At 44.0% G+C, this 14425-nt stretch overlaps 1 protein-coding gene across 5 annotated transcripts; it reads left to right on the top strand.

Annotated features, from left to right (window-relative positions):
* The first annotated feature begins 4054 nt into the window (after nucleotides 1-4054).
* LOC121555966 (arginine/serine-rich protein PNISR) lies at nucleotides 4055-13922 on the top strand. Of its 5 annotated transcripts, none has more exons than XM_041869823.1 (12): nucleotides 4055-4143; nucleotides 4946-5067; nucleotides 5239-5421; nucleotides 7271-7515; nucleotides 7628-7793; nucleotides 8023-8216; nucleotides 8397-8549; nucleotides 10173-10272; nucleotides 10905-10958; nucleotides 11538-11723; nucleotides 11816-12929; nucleotides 13577-13922. In XM_041869823.1, the coding sequence occupies exons 2-12, from the start codon at nucleotides 4980-4982 to the stop codon at nucleotides 13605-13607; spliced, it is 2514 nt and encodes an 837-aa protein (XP_041725757.1). In that variant the 5' UTR covers nucleotides 4055-4143; nucleotides 4946-4979; the 3' UTR covers nucleotides 13608-13922. The 5 variants fall into 5 exon arrangements, with proteins under 5 accessions (XP_041725757.1, XP_041725755.1, XP_041725754.1 ...); XM_041869821.1 differs by having other exon boundaries at nucleotides 7957-8216; XM_041869820.1 differs by having other exon boundaries at nucleotides 7628-7817; nucleotides 7957-8216; nucleotides 11819-12929.
* Nucleotides 13923-14425: the final 503 nt, after the last annotated feature.

The following is a 14425-nucleotide window of genomic DNA, read 5'->3' as shown; positions in this document are numbered from 1 at the left end:
CAGGACACAGAACTCAATGAAACGTACTTTACTGAATAAGTAAAGGATCCAAATACAAAAACATCTCCACACAGGGAGGAACAAACCCGCTCACCAACGACACACGAAACGAAAAACAAACACGCACAAAACACGTTGGGAGCCACCGGGTTAAATAGGGAAGGAGTAATCACGTAATGGGCAACAGGTGCAACATAGAACATAGATCGGCAGCAGCTAGTATTCCGGTGACGACGAACGCCGCAGCCTGCCCGAACCAGAAGGAAGGGCAGTCTCGGCAGAATGCGTGACAAAGTGGTTCTGAAAGGTCATGAAATTATCTTTCAAATGATGTATAATTTAACCAACTTTGAAAGCACCAGCTACAACTATTGTTTAAAAATGGCCCATATTGTGACATTGACATTACAATGTTGGAAGCTTCGCTATAGAATTCCATGTAGTGGGGCAGCTGTTTTTGGATTGTAACTTTGGTGATAGATGCACCACATTTCACACACGGCTAGATCACAGGATTCATGCATTAGCCTTGTCAGAGCCTATCTTCTGTACATTTACATTTTAGTCATTTAGCAGACGCTCTTATCCAGAGCCATTATTTTTTTTATATATATTTATTTCATACTGGCCCCCCGTGGGAATCGAACCCACAACCCTGGCGTTGCAAACGCCATGCTCTACCAACTGAGCTACATCCCTGCCGGCCATTCCCTCCCCTACCCTGGACCAATTGTGTGCGGTCGCATGGGTCTCCCGGTCGCGGCCGGCTACGACAGAGCCTGGATTCGAACCAGGATCTCTAGTGGCACAGCTAGCACTGCGATGCAGTGCCTTAGACCACTGCGCCACTCGGGAGACAAATCCCTGTACAGGACACTATCGCTGGGCCTTGAACATATATTTCACAGAGAAATTCAGTCTCAAATCGTCACCTGTTTGGGGTCAGATACTGCTGAACATCTGAGCAGAAATATCCATGTCCATGTTCTCCTGGCTGGAGTGGACTCAGATGAGAATCACACTTTTCAGTGTGGCAGTGCATCTGTGTGTGTGTGAGTGAGTGAGTATTGTCTGTAGCTTGTGAGGTGTGTAAACATTATTATTTTTCTGTATTTCTGTTTGGTTGCTTTTTGTGTTATTGCTCTGTATGTCTGCATGCTAAGTGTTGCTTGCCATACGTTGCTCTGCATGTGTTCATTGTCTGTCTGCATTGTCATTTAATTGTTTTTAATAAACTGCACAGGGACTGTGGTTGAAAATTAGCCGGCTGGCTAAAACTGGCACTTTTACAGAAATGTTGATTAATGTGCACTGTCCCTATAAAAAGAAACATAATAAAGTACATTTGAGTGAGTGAGTGAGTGAGTGAGTGAGTGAGTGAGTGAGAGAGATTGAGAGAGTTGTCATCATCATAACACATTTAGGGTTAGAGACACGGATGCCCAACAACACTGTGGATACCCTGAATTAGAGTACATGCGTGATGCTTTAAGAGTTACTTATGGTGGACATTTTGCACATCATACAGAGATACTGAGGTACTATTGTACGTCAACCTTTAACTGAGAGAACATGGTTGTCTAAAACCTGAGAGAAATCTGAATTTACCTCAGCTGATGTAAAGTCCAATTGTTCATTGATGTCCTTAACACAGTTGATGAGAGACTGACTGCCTCACTTCTTCTTTTTATAAAAAACAGTGTTGAAAATTCCAAATTGTTTGCATAGTCAACTTATACACAGCTCTGACACACACACACATACCCCACCAGACATGCCACCAGGGGTCTTTTCACAGTCCACAAATCCAGAACAAATTCAAGAAAGCATATAGTAGTATATAAAGCCATTATTGCATGGAACTCCCTTCCATCTCATATTACTTAAATGAACAGAAAACCTGGTTTCAAGAAACAGATAAAGCAAGGCGTCACGGCACAACTCCTCTCCCCTATTTGACCTAGATATTTTGTGTGTGTGTATGTATTGATATGTGCCGTTTTTAAATTGATGTAGTTCTGTCCTTGAGCTATTCTTGTCTATTAATGTTCTGTAAATTATGTAATGTTTCATGTTTTGTGTGGACACCAGGAAGAGTAGCTGCTGCTTTCGCAACAGCTAATGGGGATCCTAATAAAATACCAAAATACCAAACACAGTAGAACCCCATTCTGTACCAAGTAGAATGGCCAGTGCATGGGTGAAAGGAGGCCTTGACCTTCCCAGAGACCCTGTAGGTTCTAAAAGCAAAAAGGGAGAACAAGGAAGAGATGAGGAGGACGGATATGAGCGAGCGAGAGAGGGGCTGTGCCCCAAATAGCACCCTATTCTCTAAAAGTAGTGCACTATTTAGGGAGCACGCTTTTTAGTCCAGGACTAGAGAATATACAACAGTCACTGTGGTCTTGAGATGACGAGGGTAGGCTATACTGTACCAGTGAAGTTTAGGTCGTTGAGCACCCTGGCAGATGCTCTGAGGAGCATCATCATGGAATGCTCACTCCTCTTCAGCTGTTGGGAAGAGAACACCCATTAAACCACTCAGAGATAAAGAGGAATACAGAGAATACAGAGTCAAATAAGAATGCAAACAAAGAGAGGTTGAAGAGGTGGAAGAGGTGGAAAAGAGGTGCAATGATTCATTACATAATCAAATACTTTGGTTTTACCTTGGTGTGTGGAAAAGCTTTTTCTTCTCTCCTCTTCTAAGATGCTCACTCTTTCACACAGCTCTATCTCCGTACCTCTTTTATTTACATCCTGACTTATTTTCTTCAGTGTTCATTTCAAGGGAATATGTCTTCCAGTGTTGGGGAAGCTACTCTGAAAATATAGTTTACCAAGCTACAAATTACTTCACATTGGAAGAAGTTAAGCTACGCTAACGCTACCCTTAAAAAACATATATAACGTAGTTAGATTTAGCATACTTATATCTGAAATATCATAGAATACAAATTGCAAGAACAGACTGCTCCATTGTGACAAAGCTCTTAAAAGAAAAGGAGACAAAATGAGAATGGACTCCTTTTTACCAAACAAATGTCAATTATGGAGTCAGATGTTAACAGAATGCGATATTTAGCCTATTAAACACAAAAACAATGTTTCAATTGAGAATTAGGCAGGTCTGATGCCAAAAAAGAAAGGAAATTCTTGCCTACTTTACCCATATTTTATTTTTGCAAAAAAAGTAATGTGTAGTTCCAGTAGTTAGCTACACCACTACATGGCAAAAAAGTTAACTACTGAAAACACTATCAAGATTTGAATTTAGTTCAACTACCACCAAGCTACAGAAAATGTTGATTAAATTACTAGTTGAACTACATGTAGTTCCCTACTCCATATAAGGATATGAATATATCAATAGTGTGTAAATAGTATTTTTGTTTTCTCTTGGTTTCTTTCCTATATATAACTCTTGTTTTATTTTTAATTTCATGTATATTATGCTGTTCTTGTCTATTACTGTTCTGTACTTTGTCATATATTTGTACGTTTTATGTGGACCCCAGGAAATGCTGCTGCATGTGCAGTAGCTAATGGGGATCCTAATAAACTAAACTAAACAAACCCATTAGTTTTGTCTATATGCATCACTTACTGATAATAACCTCCATGGCTATGGCCCTAATGACACCCTATTCCCTGTAGAGACTATGGCTGCGTTTACACAGGCAACCCAAATCTGATATTTGTTTCACGAATTGCTCTTTGAAATATCTAATGTGATTGAACAAAATACTAATTAGTGGGAAATAGATCAGAATTGGGCTGGCTGTGTAAACACAGCGTAGGACCAGCACAGCTATTGTCAAACAAATTCAATTTCATGAAAATATTAACTCTACTAAATCAAATTTGGGACAAATTGTTATTAGGAAATAGGCCTGTAATATGTACCAGAAGAATGACATTACATCATTTCTGCAGAATTGTTTAAAGTTGATTGTTTTGTCACTTTTTCATGATCTTTGGCCCTAATTTACAATCAGTAGGTTTATTTTTGGCCCCATAGAGCCCAATGGTTTGTGACGAGCGTTTTCTCGTAGACTTTTGCCTCGGTGGCTGCCAGCCAGACTACTTCCAGGTCGTAGCCATTTTGAGTGCTCGACGGTGAAGAAGAACCAAGTTGGAGAGGTGGGAAACGCTCAAGCGTGTTATGATGTTTAGTTTGTGTCCATTCTCCTGATGCAGCTGTTACAGTAGATTATGTTAGCTACTGTTCTTTTAAGCATTATTCCAAACTATAGCTAGCTATTTTCTAACTTTCCAACCAAAATCTTGAAAACAAGCAAGCTGACGCTAGCTAACTGTTAGCCAGCTAACATTAGCCAGTTGCATTTCGCACCGAGCCCGGGGAATTTGGAAAACACTGACTGAAGAAACAAACAAGTAATGCACAATCGTTTAGATACAATTATATAACGCGAGAATGTTTACCTACCAAGATATCAACAATTAAGTGCATGCAATGTAAATGAAATAAACTGGTAGCGTGAAGTGCAAACGTTCGCTAGCTAGCGCCACCCAGCAAACATCCATAGCCAGCTGAGCTAACTTAGCTAGCATTCATGCCCCTAACTGCCGCTAGCTAGCCACAATTACGCAGATCTCAATTAGCTATCAAGGTTACCCATTTAGCTTTGTTGATTTTTTTATTATTAGCTGGCTTCTGCACTGTCGATAAAAAACTATCTGCATCGATATCAAACTAACGTTACTAGTTTGATCCGAAGCCATTTGGGTGAAACGCCTAATGTAGCTAACTTTACTTAGCTGAGACCGATTTCTAGCCGTTCTGATTTGTAAACAGCCGCTGGCTACCTAACTAGCTTGCTAACACATTCATCATGATACGTACAGTTCGCATGGACGGTTCACATTGAGAATATCACTATTCACTTTCAGTAATGTCATATCATGCTTCTGTCCCACATAGTCAGGCTCCAGGCGTAGGAACTACAGGGTGAGAGATGTGGGACCAGGGTGGACAGCCCTGGCCGCAATGGCCTATGAACCAGCAGCAGTGGATGCAGTCCTTCCAGCACCAGCAAGATCCAGGTGGGTGACATCACCTGTATGCATAGAGCTCTGTCCAATTGGAAATGATCCAAGATTGGATTGGTGTAACATTGCTTTGACCATGCAGAATGACAGCTCAGTCATTATTTACAATTTTACAAAATTACACCCCAAGCAATGCTTCTCTTGTTGTCTCTCTGTGTTGTGCAGGCCAAGTGGACTGGGCAGCACTGGCCCAGGCCTGGATTGCTCAGAAAGAGTCTACAGGCCCTACAGTAGACCAGCAGAACCTTCATCCTAATGGACAGGACATACCTGGCATGGATCCTGTGGTGCCCAATAACCATGGCTCCTTCCAGGGCGACTCCAATTTTGGCAGAATGTGGCAACCTGGTAAACTCTTAACATAATTTTCTGGGGATGGTGAATATATGAGGCTTATGTCCGTGATCTGTTTTCTCACGTTGCAAGAAGACCCACCATACTTGCTATACTCAGTCTGTACATCATTTTTCTTTAGATCTCAGGGAAGGTGTGATGTCACCGATGTACTCAATTTCACATCCACCACATTACCATACAGTACCAGTCAAAAGTATGGACACACCTATTCATTCAAGGGTTTTTCTTTATTTTTACTATTTTCTACCTTGTAGAATAATAGTGAAGACATCAAAACTATGAAATAACAAATGTGGAATCATGTAGTAACCAAAAAAGTAGCCTCCCTTTGCCTTGATGACAGCTTTGCACACTTTTGGCATTCTCTCAACCAGCTTCACCTGGAATGCTTTTCCAACAGTCTTGGAGTTCCCACATATGCTGAGCACTTGTTGGCTGCTTTTCTTTCACTCTCGGTCCAACTCATCCCAAACCATCTCAATTGGTTAAAAGGTCAGGTGATTGTGAAGGCCAGGTCATCTGATGCAGCACTCCATCACTCTCATTCTTGGTAAAATAGCCCTTACACAGCCTGGAGGTGTGTTGGGTCATTGTCCTGTTGAAAAACAAATGATAGTCCCACGAAGCCCAAACCAGATTGGATGGCGTATCGCTGCAGATTGCTGTGGTAGCCATGCTGGTTAAGTGTGCCTTGAATTCTAAATAAATCACACACAGCGTCACCAGCAAAGCACCATCACACCTCCTCCTCCATGCTTCACGGTGGGAACTACACATGCAGAGATCATCCGTTCACCTACACTACGTCTCACAAAGACACAGCGTTTGGAACCAAAAATCTCTAATTTGGACTCATTAGACCAAAGGATAGATTTCCACCGGTCTAATGTCCATTGCTCGTGTTTCTTGGCCCAAGCAAGTCTCTTCTTCTAATTGCAGTCCTTTAGTAGTGGTTTATTTGCAGCAATTCGACCATGAAGGCCTGATACACGCAGTCTCCTCTGAACAGTTGATGTTGTGATGTGTCTGTTACTTGAACTCTGAAGCATTTATTTGGGCTGCAATTTCTGAGGCTGGTAACTCTAATGAACTTATCCTCTGCAGCAGAGGTAACTCTGGGTCTTCCTTTCCTGTGGCGGTCCTCATGAGAGCCAGTTTCATCATAGCGCTTGATGGGTTTTTGCAACTGCACCTGAAGAAACTTTCAAAGTTCTTGAAATGTTCCGCATTGACCTTCATGTCTTAAAGTAATGATGGACTGTCGTTTCTCTTTGCTTATTTGAGCTGTTCTTGCCATAACATGGACTTGGTCTTTTACCAAATAGGGCTGTCTTCTGTATACCACCCCTACCTTGTCACAACACAACTGATTGGCTCAAAAGCATTAAGAAGGAAAGAAATTCCACAAATTTTTGAAATGCATTCCAGGTGACTACCTCATGAAGCTGGTTGAGAGAATGCCAAGAGTGTGCAAAGGGTGGCTACTTTGAAGAATCTAAAATATAAAACATATTTTGATTTGTTTAACACTTTTTTGGTTACTACATGATTCCATGTGTGTTATTTCATAGTTCTGATGTCTTCACTATTATTCTACAATATAGAAAATAGTAAAAGTAAAGAAAAACCCTTGAATGAGTAGGTGTGTCCAAACTTTTGACTGGTACTGTAGCTGTGCCCCAATCAACTTAGTTCCCCTGCATTCCAGTAGTTAAATGTTAGAATAGCATGACTGCAAGTGTACGTTTTGGATTTTTGAATTGTCTCTTGTAAGACAAGCCTTTTGGTGGGCTTAAAGAGATCCTAATAAACAATAACAATGCACATGTGTTGTTTACAGAATGGGGGATGCACGGTCAGCCCCCTCCTCCTCCCATAGACCAGGCGTGGATCCCCCCAGGAACAGGACCTATGGGGACTGGACCTATGGACGTGGTGGCTCCCTCTGAGGACAGCAACAGCCAGGACAGTCTGGAGTTCTCTGAAGGCCACCATAGGGTCTACCCCCAGAACAGCCACGGCTTCGGGGGTCAGCCCGACAACTACGCCATGAACCCAATGGCCATGAACCAGTTTGATTATCAGGTACACACACACCACACACTTAAAGTAGAGTTCCATGGCTGCTGTTGTGTAGGGCCTCTCTGTCATTCAACTAGTTTGGATGGTCCTCATTTCTCATTTCCTCCCTCTGTAGCACGGGGCGGCTGCCACCTACGGCCCCACTCCCACAGGGTTCCACCCTCCATACTGGCAGCAGGGTCCCCCACAGAACAGACGGGACAGGCCCCCAGGCTTTAGGGACCGTCAGAGATCCCCCATCCAGATCCCCAAACAAGACGCTCCTGCTGCTGCCGCCCTCGGTGAGCATCTTCACCAACACCTCGGTAAAAAAACTTCCTCGTACTGCTGTCAGAGAGGCAGTGACTTGCTTCAGCTCTCTCGCCGTTCATACCCACACCATCCAAAATGTTGTTTCTCACCATGTTTTGTATCTCAGAGTTGCTCTCTACTTTTCTCAATTAGCTTTCCCAGGCACGCAGGAAAACAGACACACACACACAGCATCCAATGACCTGGCTCTCCTCTCAGATGCGGTGAAGAGGCGCACCCTGCCGGCCTGGATCCGAGAGGGCCTGGAGAAGATGGACCGGGAGAAACAGAAGAAGCTGGAGAAGGAGCGCATGGAGAAACAGCGTGCCGAAATGGCTAAAGATGAAGACAAAGAGAGCGACGTGGCGGACGAGGGAGGCGACGGGCCTCGTTTACCCCGCAAGAGTAAATTTGTAAGCATCGATCTCTTTTTGTTTCCATGGCGTCATGAATCCCATTAACCTTATGAACAATGAGTTGAAAAATCCCCAAAACAATTGCATTATATTCTGTGACACTGGTGAGCTTTCAGGAAGTCCTGTTGTCGTGTCTTTTGTATCTGACCTACCACCCCTTTCCCTCCCCTGTAACAGGACAGTGATGATGAAGAGGTTGATGAAGAGGAGAGGGAAGATGAGGACCGGGTCCTGACCAGGAAGCAGGAGCTGGCCAGCAGGAGCCCGTCCCCTCCCCCGGAGGACCAGAGCGAACCAGAGATGACCGAGGAGGAGAGAGAGTTCCAGCGGGTCAGTTTTGGCTTACAGCTACCATTCTGACACATTGGGGTGGGTGTAGGGGTGGGCGATATATCGAATTCTTGCGCGATATTCTAAATGCCAATATTGCAAGAATCTAGTTTTGTATTTCTATGAGCGTTTGTCGGCTTGTAGGCTACTCATGTCTTTTTGGTCTCTTCTCTTTTGCTCCTTCTGTGCTGTGTGCACCTTCCCATTTACACCAGAGATCTGTATATAATGATGACATGCTCATGCCTCCTCCCTAACAATGGGAATCGTCCCGAAGACAGGCGACAAGCTTATGTCCAAAATAAGCCCATAGAAACGCATTGGGTTAAGATTGGACAGATTTTGGCGAGAGCGAAACCTCCCGCTTCGCATCTTCCTCTCTGTTTACACACACACACCAAGCCCCTTCCCCTGCCACTCACAACAACAAAGATGAGAGATCACTTTTTCCTCTCTGACAAGCGGTTTCAACACTAAATTTGCATGTGAGGTTTGGTCCAACAGAATCGGTCATATGAACACCGAAACACATTGATACATTATTTTACTGTAATAAAGTTAACCTTTCTAGCAATACCCTTTTTTATGTCAACTCCTCAAATTGCACGCAGAGCAGACACTACTAAAACGAGAGTATCAATGAACATTGATTCTGGAAAATTAATGCTCAGTTTGTCGGGGTGGCATTGCGGTGCCACTAGCAGCATTTTAGCCAAAGACCGTTATACTAGCTGTCTAGTCTGTTTTATACATTTGCAATAAGCATAAAACACAATTATATATAAGGAATTGGTAATTTGTTCTCATTCTGAGAAAAAAGGTAGGCCACTTGAATTCAACATCTGAACAAAATGGACAGGCTAGCATGCTGTTCAAACAGTTGGAGACGGACAGAAGTGTGTGTTCATAGCAATTCAACTGTTCAGCCTTGTTAGCTAGCAAAAAAATCTAAGTTAACTACAAATATTAAGATTAGCTAGCTACTCACTAGCACGTGGGCTTGTGCTTGAGAGATTGTGTACATTTTCTATAATGACTGTTATAAGAAGTTAGTCATTATTAGTGAATGTGCATTATGCATGGTTCTGGTGAAATTTGTAACAAAAAGGACATTTTAATAGACAGACTTGAACGCCAGATCAGTTATTATTGCAAAAAAGCAGGTTAAACTCTTTTGATAAAGTATTTAAATTATTAGTGGGTTGTGGAAGGCTTACATTTAGCCTAGGTATAATTTCACAAGCCCTGAATTCATTAGATCAATGTATTGGACCTTTTAATTGTACAACAAAGCTTATTTGGAGAAAACATTTTTTTTATTTTTATAAACTAGATGTGTATATATCGTGAATCGCCTATAAGTTTGAAAAAATCTAGATATAATTTTTAGGCCATATCGCCCAGCCCTATGAGGTTGTCTTTTGTGTTATGTTCTAGAGCCCTGAAGCTCAAATAGCAGCTCTGAAACAAATCCAGCCTGCAAAAACAGTTAATGTGGCCCCTGTTCACTCATTTCAATATATAAGAAAACATCCTATCCAAGACTGCAAAAATTGCCCTCTTGACAAACAAGTGATTATCATTAACTCATGTCAGAGCCTTTTCTCACATTTCTCTCCAAAGATGATTGTGACTAAAACTCTGCTGACGGAAATCCTACTGGAGGTCACCAACGAAGAGATCCAAACAGTGGCCAAAGAGACGCACCGCAAAGCCACCAAAGGTCTGCTTACCCCCGTCTCCTCGAGCCCACGCATCATCTGTGCCTGTCACAAAGACATTTTTAAGCCTGTTTTATATAGTCTGAAAACGTCACTCAATTCATCTCTGTAAGTCAGGGTAATTGAGTGGCAAACTTGGAGTATTTTCAAAATGTGATCATATGCATCTTCAACCATTCTCTGCTAATGCAACGGAAGGAAAAAGAAAATGTCTCTGGTAAAAAAGAAAGAGCAGCTGGTGTATTTAAAAGAAAACAACAGTAACCTAAACTGTTTTCCCTGGTTCCTGCTCCTGAAGGTCCTCCTGAATGACTGTATTTCTGAACCCATTGACTCTAACAAACGCTGACCTATAGATCAGATTCAAGTGACTTGTCCCCGTTTATCTGACACTAGTGCATTAGTACAGAGTGGTTCTTCTCCCCCATTCCAACTGTCTTGACTTTGAATGTGTGTGACAGACGTTGTTTGTTAACCCCTTCTCTTTTCTCCGTTTTTGTCTCTTTTTTTCTTTTTTTTTGCCAAAGACCGCTCTTGTGAATAGTGCATTATCTGTGCCCCCTTCTCTAGAGACTTCTCTATGGTGGCTCTATGTGTTTTAACATGTTGTTCCTGTTGTTGATGTGAATCAAAGCTCCTGCCAAACAGCTGGCACAGTCAAGTGCACTGACTTCTCTGATCGGCATCGGTGAGTTCCTCCTCTTTTCTTCCAGGCGGGGGTGGGGGGGGGACGACACATGGGTGTGGGGAGGGAAGGGGGGGGTTGTTGGGGGATAAGAATCAGAGCTCAAACCCCTGTCCCCTCACTGCTTTAGTAGCTTGAGAGTGACTGAGGCAGCCGAGGGGAAGGTCCACCTCACAGCTAGGGTTGAAAAATTCCCCAAACATTCCCCAAAATCTTATATATATATATTTTTTTCTGGTTGGAAGGGAATAAGCTGTGAGGGAATCCTCCAACCTGGAATCTTTCAACCGGGATTTCTGAAAAAACTGGGAATTTGGGGAACGTTTCTGAAATTTTGCAACCCTTCACAGCACAGTTTGAGTGTCTTGGCCTTAGATTTACTAAGTATTTTCTTATCAGAACACTAAAGAGCATGCCATCTTACAGTAAGTGGAGTGTCAGTGGGTTTCTAGTGTGTAGTTCAGTTGGAAACATTCAGTTGGAAACATAGACAGTAGGCTGCGTCTTTGACGGGAAGCTTGGTTGGTTGTATGGGTAGTTACTGCGATCTTGCTGAAAAAGCTGGGGGCTCTGTTGTGGCAGGTGGACTTGGCGACTATGGCTCGGACTTGAGTGAGGACGAGGAGGAGAACAGCGCCCGGGCATCCGAGTCCTCTGACACGGACGAGGAGGAGCTGCACCACCGCATCCGGGAGAAGATGGACGCCTTCCGACGCAAGGAGAAGGAGCTGCAGGAGAGACAAGCGCAGGAGGCGCAGCACGCACGTGGTGAGGGAACTAAATGCAATATCAATATCAATAAGCAGTGGTGATGTTGTCTTTGAGAGTAACATAAATGTTTTGTTTTCTGTGTCTCCCAGAAGAGATGGTGCTGGACAGAGTGAGCAGAGAGAAGGGGGATTATGACGAGGGCCAGTTAGAGAGCCTCCATAAGCAGGAAGTGAGAGAGAGGGAGGCAGAACCCACAGCAGAGAGACGCAGGTCCCGCAGTGAGCCTGAGGTTAGCAGCGAGGTCAGGCAGGCGGGCCGGGGTAAGGAGCGCGGCGGCGGGCGGGGCACCAGCGGTTCCCCCAGCAACGGACGCAGCAGCAGCTCCAGCTCCAGCAGCGCCAGCAGCCGATCGTCTTCCTTCTCCTCGTCATCCTCTGCCTCCTCACGCTCCTCTTCGCGCTCCTCCTCGCCCCGGAGGAAGAGGAGGCGCAGCCGCTCCTCCTCGCACAGGGCCCGTGGTGGCGGCCGGCGCAGCCACAGTCGCAGCTCCCACAGACGCCACAGGGAGCGCAGCGACGACAAGGCCCGGGAGAGGAGGAAGGGCAGCCGGAACCACAGCACAGAGCGCTCGGCCCGCCACCGGAACCGCAGCCACTCTCGAGAGCGAAGGGTCAGCAGGGGAGGCAAGAGCAGGTCCAAGGAGCGGAACAGAGACAGGAAGATGAGCAGGGAGCGCAGGGAGAGTCACAGCCGCAGCAGCAAGCACAAGCAGAAAGCCTCCAGCAAGGATAGGGACAGGAAGAAAGAGCAGAGTGGCGGCCACGACAAGAAGGAGAAAGAGAAGAAGGAGAAGGAGAAAGAGTTAGATAGGAAGAAGGAGAAGCAGAAAGCCAAAGAGAGAGAGCGGGAAAAGGAGAAAGGGAAGGAAAAGGAGAGGGGGAAGGAGAGAGCGAGGGATAGGGAGGTGAGCGCTGTGGTGGCGGAGGAGAGCAACGGCAAATCCAAGAAAAGGAAAGAGAGCAGCGATCACACAGACCCTCAGGGTGACAAGCACTCCCGTCAGGATAGCAGGGCAAGCAAGAAGGGCTCCGCCAAATCTAGCAAGAGGTACTCTGACTCAGAGTCGAGCAGGTCCCCCACCCCCGAGGTTAGCAAGGAAAAGAAGTCTAAGAAATCCAAACGTAGTCGCTCAAGATCAACGGAAAAATCTCACAAGTCTGGTAAGAAGGCAAGCCGCAAAAACAAGTCTAAGTCACGATCAAGGTAGTATTCCATTTTTTACCATCTCTTTTTCTGTTGTATCATGTTTCTGTTGTGTGTGTGGGTGCGTGTCGTATTGGAGGCCTACTAACCAGTAATATTTTTTTAGCTCAACTTTCCCTGTTCACTGTTAGGGCTCAAGGCTACCTTACAAAGATAAATAGTACATATTTTCATGGTGTTAAAAAAAAGGAACCATTTGTAGCCAAGTTTATGTTCCTCAAAGACTGTCTCCATAGTTCCCCCTGTTGGGCATGTGGAGCATATCAATCAATTTTAATAATAATAATATGCCATTTAGCAGACGCTTTTATCCAAAGCGACTTACAGTCATGTGTGCATACATTTTTACGTATGGGTGGTCCCGGGGATCGAACCCACTACCCTGGCGTTACAAGTGCCATGCTCTACCAATTGAGCTACAGAGGACCACAATTTTAGTGCCTTGTGTGAATGTAGTAACTGTTCTTCCCAAAGGAGAGTGACCAAGTTCATTCAGAAATCAATGCAATATTGTCCTCATGATGAGCTGATGTTAACAGGGCCCCAGTGGGGCTGTGACTGTTTCTTTTGCCTGTGTCTGTCATTTTGCATGAGTGTGTGTGAGTGGTGCAGCACCATTAATGTTCCCCTTCGCGTCTCTGTTTCAGGTCCACGTCTCCCGCCAGGCGCTGGCGTTGAGGAGCGCAGGGCTCCCTGATCTGTGCACTTACTTTTAAATTCCATGAGTTTTTAACAGGCTTGTCTCATTATAGAGGCAACGGTGTAGGTGAACTCTCCAATCCCCCCTTCCCCCAACCCTCTATCTTTGTAAATATGTTATTTTTAAGTGCAAGTCGGCAAACAGGACATTTTGAATGCTAGGTTTTTGCCTTGTATCATGCAAAGCTCGGAGGCTTTGTAGTCAGTAGAATCTGGGAAAGATGTCATTTTAAAAAAGCTAAACAGGATAAACTTATTAATGTAAATTGTCCAATAAAACTGAAATGATCCCTTGTTCTGGGTATTTTCTTTGTCTACTGTATAACTGTTCCCAAATGATGAAGATGAACTCATCATGGGAAACACCATTTACAGTGAGGGGAAAAAAAGTATTTTATCCCCTGCTGATTTTGTACGTTTGCCCACTGACAAAGAAATGATCAGTCTATAATTTTAATGGTAGGTTTATTTGAACAGTGAGAGACAGAATAACAACAAAATCCAGAAAAACGCATGTCAAAAATGTTATAAATTGATTTGCATTTTAATGAGGGAAATAAGTATTTGACCCCCTCTCAATGAGAAAGATTTCTGGCTCCCAGGTGTCTTTTATACAGGTAACGAGCTGAGATTAGGAGCACACTCTTAAAGGGAGTGCTCCTAATCTCAGCTTGTTACCTGAATAAAAGACACCTGTCCACAGAAGCAATCAATCAGATTCCAAACTATCCACCATGGCCAAGACCAAAGAGCTCTCCAAAGATGTCAGGGACAAGATTGTAGACCTACACAAGGCT

The sequence above is a fragment of the Coregonus clupeaformis genome, unplaced genomic scaffold (assembly GCF_020615455.1).
Source record: "Coregonus clupeaformis isolate EN_2021a unplaced genomic scaffold, ASM2061545v1 scaf0836, whole genome shotgun sequence".
NCBI lineage: Eukaryota > Metazoa > Chordata > Actinopteri > Salmoniformes > Salmonidae > Coregonus > Coregonus clupeaformis.
This window is presented reverse-complemented; position numbering and strand designations above follow the sequence as displayed.

Bases quoted from the DNA above. Each gene is read 5' to 3' on its own strand.
- LOC121555966 (XM_041869818.1), top strand. From the start codon at position 4,980: ATGTGGGACCAGGGTGGACAGCCCTGGCCGCAATGGCCTATGAACCAG. The intron at 7,516-7,627 runs GTACACACACAC...CTCCCTCTGTAG, and splicing joins TGAACCAGTTTGATTATCAG to CACGGGGCGGCTGCCACCTA. The intron at 11,724-11,815 runs GTGAGGGAACTA...TGTGTCTCCCAG, and splicing joins GGAGGCGCAGCACGCACGTG to AAGAGATGGTGCTGGACAGA.